The 5,854-nt window shown below is 42.1% G+C and overlaps 2 protein-coding genes across 2 annotated transcripts in view; both read right to left on the bottom strand.

Moving 5' to 3' along the window:
- The window catches only part of RPL22L1 (ribosomal protein L22 like 1), a 2,007-nt gene extending 1,927 nt beyond the window's left edge, over window positions 1-80 (bottom strand). The window contains exon 1 of the mRNA XM_010717084.2: window positions 51-80. Coding sequence (XP_010715386.1) covers window positions 51-80 — 30 coding nt within the window. The remainder of the gene's footprint in view (window positions 1-50) is intronic.
- Window positions 81-1,350: 1,270 nt separating this feature from the next.
- The window catches only part of EIF5A2 (eukaryotic translation initiation factor 5A2), a 4,886-nt gene continuing 382 nt past the window's right edge, over window positions 1,351-5,854 (bottom strand). The window contains exons 2-4 of the mRNA XM_010716928.3: window positions 5,196-5,300; window positions 4,679-4,810; window positions 1,351-4,229 (exon numbers count right to left, since the gene is read on the bottom strand). Coding sequence (XP_010715230.3) covers window positions 4,170-4,229; window positions 4,679-4,810; window positions 5,196-5,300 — 297 coding nt within the window. The 3' untranslated portion in view covers window positions 1,351-4,169. The remainder of the gene's footprint in view (window positions 4,230-4,678; window positions 4,811-5,195; window positions 5,301-5,854) is intronic.

Here is a 5,854-nt window from a genome sequence, read left to right as displayed (position 1 = left end):
GCAGAAAGGAAGTGGCAGAACGCACGCCGCGCTCTTATAGCCGGTCTGACGTCGTGACGCATGCGCACGCGTGACGTCATGACGCACGCGCGAGGCGGAGCGGTGCGCCTGTGCGGCCAGAGGCTGCCGGGATGGCGGGCGGGGCCGCGGGTCCCTCAGGCGTCGTCCCTCCCGCCCTCCCCCAAGGACGAGTCATAGGCGGCAGCGGAGCGAGTCACCTCTTTATTTATTCTAATTAATTATCATTAGGAACGAAAGCAATTCTCTTTTTCTCGTACAATTCTAGGCCGAGCTGCTCTAGCGTTAAAGTGTTCCTCGTAAAAAGCACGGGGTTGGCCCGCAGGCACAGAGCGAGCACTGACTGCAAAGCTACAGGAGGCCCAAAGCACCCCCCAGGTCCACATCACCCCAACGTCACAGTGCCCAGCAGCCCCATCACCCCAAGCGTCGCCCCGCTGCCCCCCCAGCACTGAGATCTTGATTATTTCTGGAGCAAAGCACACAACGACCGCTTTGAGCTCGTCGTGGGTGTGGTGTAAAACAGCAATGCACCTTCTCAAACAGACATCCTTCTCAAACACCTCCTCATACAGACAGCCCCGGGCCTGCAGCCGCCTCAGGGCACAGCTCTGAGGGAATGGTGCTGCTGTGCTGGGGGCATCTCCTCCCCGCACAGGGAACGGGGCTTCCAGTGACACAGAGCCAACATTCAGACCAACACAGCAGCTCCTGGCTCGCAGAAGTTACTCCCACAGGCACCAGAGCTCACCTGTGCCTTCAGTAACTTGTGTGTGAGATATGCAACATAGCCTTAAGGTTGTCTGATCCTGACATTTAATTCTACCATGACAAACTACATTCTAATCACTCAAGCAAAAAAAAAAAAAAAAAAAAAGTGGGATTTATTGAATTCTGAATTCTGTAAGACTGACCTGCAGTAACCATAAGAGTTTCAACTGTCAACAAGTTTGACTTCTTTACAGATTCTGTAAAATTACCTGTATTGTGAAGCTACAGACTGTGCACCGTTTGTGGATACATCATGGGTTAGAAAAACCTGTGAGAGGCTTGAAAGCAGTTACATTAGAACAATGAAATTCAGCTAACTTCTTAAAAAAAAAACAAAAACAACAGCCCTGAGAACATGGCTCAACTAGCAGGACTCTAGTTGAAAAACCACCATTAGAAGCAACAAGTTGAAGGATCTGTTGAAATCTTGAAGTATTAAATGCCAACATTTGAGGCAGGAAATACTACAGTCTTTTCAATTCTGTAAAGTAGTATGAGAAACTCAATGAATTGGAGCCATTAAAAAATGCATTGTTTGGAGTGGAAATACTTGTCTTTACCTCCTAGTCATCACAGCCTTTATTTTAAGCAATTGCATGAGCTATCAGAAGCTTAGTTTTCTATTTCGATACAATTTGTTTGAGTGTGTTAAAGACAATACTACAAAACAAGTAGTCGGATGATCTTTGTTTTAAAACTAAAGCTACAAAATAGGAATTTTCCTAAGCATTTGCTTAGAGATCTTAAAAATATGCATCTATATGGACTACTGATAACAAAGTTGTTGCAAATTATTCTGACAGTAGACTGAAACATCTTACCTTGGAAAAAGTGTCTCAAAGACTTGTTCTAATTTAGAAGCAACTTTCAACCTTACTAAAAGTTGGAGATTATGCTTAAGACTCATGCTTATGTATTATTATCTATGGGAAACTTCATGCATGACGAGGCAATGCTATGCACTTCCATTGCGTTTGAAGTGCTTCACAAAAGACAACTATGTATATAAGAACAAACCTATATTGAAGTACTGAATCATTTAGGTCTTGCAGAACTGAAGGTTGCAATAGGACATCCTTAAGCCCCAAGGCGGGTTCTTCCAGCAAGCTGGAGGTCATAAAATCTTGATCTTTAGATTGCCTTAGTACCTGAAAACTTCAGTCAGGCCAGGATCCCACTTGTAAAAACAGGATGGAAACAGCCCCTGTCCTTGAGAACTTACACAGTCTTAGGAAATACTTAGACTGTGGGCCAGTGGCATTGAACACCTGTCTTACAACAAGAGTTTGGGGGGGACTGACAGGCACCTGAAAGCAGGCTGAAACCCTACTAGAACAACAAATCCAAGTCTTACAGATTTCAAGCATTTTAGAAAGCTTTCATAGTGATGACTTCCCATTGGGCTGCTGATCACACAGCTCGGCTTGCTGTTAAGACTATGATCAATGGTTTCAGTTACCTTCAACCCTGACAAAGCCTGTCCCTTAGGTACTGGTATGGAGAGGCAGAAAAGGACATAGTGCAGAGCTGCTTCTACTGTTAGCATGCCCTTAAAAACTTTTCTGAAGCATTTCAATAGCTTGGATCTACAGCTTTTAGAAAAGCTCTGTCATTTCAGTCAAGGAGCTGTTCAGAGAGCTCACTTGCAACATGCATTGTACTAGGTAAGAGCATGCAGCAGTATCCTACTTCTGCCAGGTGTCCCAGGTAACTGTGCTTTATTACCAGAGTGTATTTATTGCTGTCTTTACCTTCACTGTACTGCTCTCCATCATGAGAAGTCTATAAAGAACATGCTTTTGCCCACTACATTAGACTTCCAAAATTTGCTAAGCCCTACCGCAGGTATGTACAAGGGCAGGTCAGGATAGTTGCTATGAGCCCTTTTGGGAATAGAGAGTACAAGTTGGAAACACTTTCAGCAGTAAGCAGCAGTGTTAAGTCTGACTCTCATTGCCAACAGTTTGAATTGTGCAGGTTGCCTAACACAGCACACCAGGTGTTCACAAGCTGTCCTACATCAGCTGATAGCTGCTGAAACTTAAGGCAAGTCCAATGTTTTACCCACTGTGAGGAGAGATTGAGCCATGGGCTAAGAAGTTTCCCACCTATGAAGAGTCTCTAAGTATCTGAATTCAAGTTGAATGCTATAATCAAGAGTGAGCTGCTAGTTATCCTTTCATGAATAGTTCTGTAAAGCTTTGTGTTTGCCTATTAAGCTACTAAATAGTTACAGAGGCATGCACATGTGTTTCAATGACTCCAAACTCCTGTGGATAGGAGCTAACTTTTTCAGCTATCTAGTTACTTTTATAGTTAAGCCATGGTTGTTCAGTATTGTTTGTCAAGTCTGTATTTTGAAAATACAATAGTTCAATTAAAAAAAAAACACACATGCATTTAATTTAGGCTCAATGCTACAGTTTGTCCCACTTTTCAAAAAAGCACGTGGTCCTTTGCGCTACAAAAATATGGTCTGAACCTGAAGACTGAAACCCAAAGCTGGAAGCACTGCAACAGATTCCCGCGGAGTTTGTCACCCTTTTATAGTTTCAGATAAATACAACAAAGGAGAGCAACTGAACTGTGTTTTTTTCTTTTTTTTTTTTTCTTTAAGTCTGACAAAGGCCTCGAGTGAAAGTCTATAGCTTTAGCATCCATTCTCACCTTGACCTATCTATGTCTCATCTACTCAAAACTCAACTGCCTGCCTAAACCACAGGTAGGCTTTGACACCATTTTAACGTTACAATAAGCCAACAAGTTGGCAAAAAAGAATACAGAGGTAATACAGTTAAGTTGCACATGGCCACTGGGGCTTAGTCAAGCCAGCTGGCGTTTTTGATCACTTGAGTTTCTTGGTCTAAAATTTGTGATTGGTACCTACAGTTCTGCAAGAGTCCCAATCCACAAAATATTTAAGATTTAAAAAAAAAAAAGCTACTTTTATTGTCAGTTCTATCTAAACATGTCAAGAAAAATACTATTTGTGCTCTAGGTCACTTATAATCCTAGATACCTACTAGCTTATCTAAAAGCCCCTGAATACTGTATTTTGTCTGTTCATACAGACAAACACTGTTTTGCTCAAGCAAATAAAAAAATATATCCACTAGTAACACCTGAACGGTTTCTTAGATCCATAGATGAAACCCACAGGAATGTTAAAATAGTTACAATTAAGGAATTAAAATCTCAGTGATTTTGAAAACTGCCAGTTAGCCTGCAACACTAATCAAGAATCCAGCACTGCTTTGTAACAATTCAAAAAAGAAATGAGGTTGCTTGTGAAGGCCAGAGCTTTGGTGACAATCAGAACCAAATTTAAAGATCTGTGGTTTATCCAGACCTGAGCAGTTGCCCGTGCCTGGCGATCCTCTTTATTTGCAAGGCTTTATGGCTACAGCACATTCTTCATTCATTGCACTTATGACGGATATCTGGAAGAAAAGACACACAGGTTAGTTCCAACCCCCCACAGAGGAACTGCTCCTAGAAGTTACAGCCAGTCACACTTCATGGTGCAAGATCGTGGCATCTCAAGACTTGTTTTAGAAACTTTAAGCTGTTTCTACAGCCCAGATTATCTCACAAAGCTCCACACAAGAGAGAGTGGAAGCTCCAGTCTACACTAAGCAGATAGCACCAATACGATTTATCTTGACGTATCTGAAGACTCGAATCACTTCACGGTCAACAGAGCCAGGCTTCAGTGCCATACTGCATGCCCCAACACAGATGTCCTACTTGCCAAAGAACCAATTCCCATGTTTCTAACCCTTTCTTCATGAAATAATACAAATAACTACACAATGGAGAACATTTATTCTGATGTCAGGCAAGGACAATTAAAGCATCTCTCTTCTTGTCTGCTTTACTCTAGTCTTACCTGCACATCTTCATTGGCATTGAATTTTCCTTCGATTTCTTTTCCCAGATCTCCTTCTGGCAGCTTTAGGTCCTCACGAACTTCGCCACTTTCTGTCAGCAGGGAGAGATACCCATCCTGAATCCCTATCAGCTGTGAAGAGAAATTCATTTTTAGGAAGTTTAACATCATTATCACTAGCAGGCAGCAAGCGAAGACAAGCAGAAGGAACAGTTAGCTGTTACACTAGTTCTTTAGTACTGTGTCTGTAACAGTTAAGAACCTAATTTAATTTGCCTTGTGAGGTTGGTGGCACAGTAAGCAGAAGATTTCTATCCGGACAATTCTGACCATTTTAACAGTTGAGCAAATGCTTCTGGTTCAGTAATGCCACATCTAGACATCTGCCAAACCCTCAGTTCTCTGAGGGCAACAGTACTTCATTAACTGACAAGCAGTTTTGTGGTAAAAAAATATTTTACTTGTAGTGTTAGGAGTTTTAGACTTATTTAAATACGGAAAGATAACGTTAACTCACTTGATAATCATTCCTCTTTATATTTGGGACATCCATGTTATGAGTTGATGGGCAAATATCTTCGTACTTTTTCCCATTGAAGATATCAATACCAACCAGGTGGACCTACAAGAAAAAAGAAAGATCAGTTACTCTCCATCCTAAAGAAGCCAAATGCCATTGAAATCAGTACTGCTGGTCCCATACGGGGCTTCTTGTCTTTTAGGAGACAACACGTGAGACAAGATTCTCCTCAAATCCTTTGCTTGCTGTATGAGAGCAGCCCAAGCCCTAAAAGAAGGCCCCTAAGGTATCCTTTCACACTGTAGATCATCCATTAAAGGAAATGAATAAAGGCTACAGCCTTCGCCTTCCATCACTTTACAATACAAGGTAAAGCTCAACGTGGTTGACTTTTGGTTTGTGATTGTTTAAAGAACACTTATTTCATGTTCCAGCTGTTGTGTGGAACAGAACAGGGCCGGTGACAGCAAGAAAGTTAAGGAGAACGGAAGTGGCCACGTGCTGAGAAGAAAGCAGCTCCCACCTTCCTGGTGCCTGCAGCAGCTGCTCAGAGCAGGTAGCACATGGATTAACAGTTTACAGCCTATCCTGCTCAGCTCCTTTCACTCTTACAACTGGTTCAGTATTTAGGAATACTATGCAAGTAAAAGCAAAAA

The sequence above is a fragment of the Meleagris gallopavo genome, chromosome 11, assembly GCF_000146605.3.
Source record: "Meleagris gallopavo isolate NT-WF06-2002-E0010 breed Aviagen turkey brand Nicholas breeding stock chromosome 11, Turkey_5.1, whole genome shotgun sequence".
Classification (NCBI taxonomy): Eukaryota; Metazoa; Chordata; class Aves; order Galliformes; family Phasianidae; genus Meleagris; species Meleagris gallopavo.
This window is presented reverse-complemented; position numbering and strand designations above follow the sequence as displayed.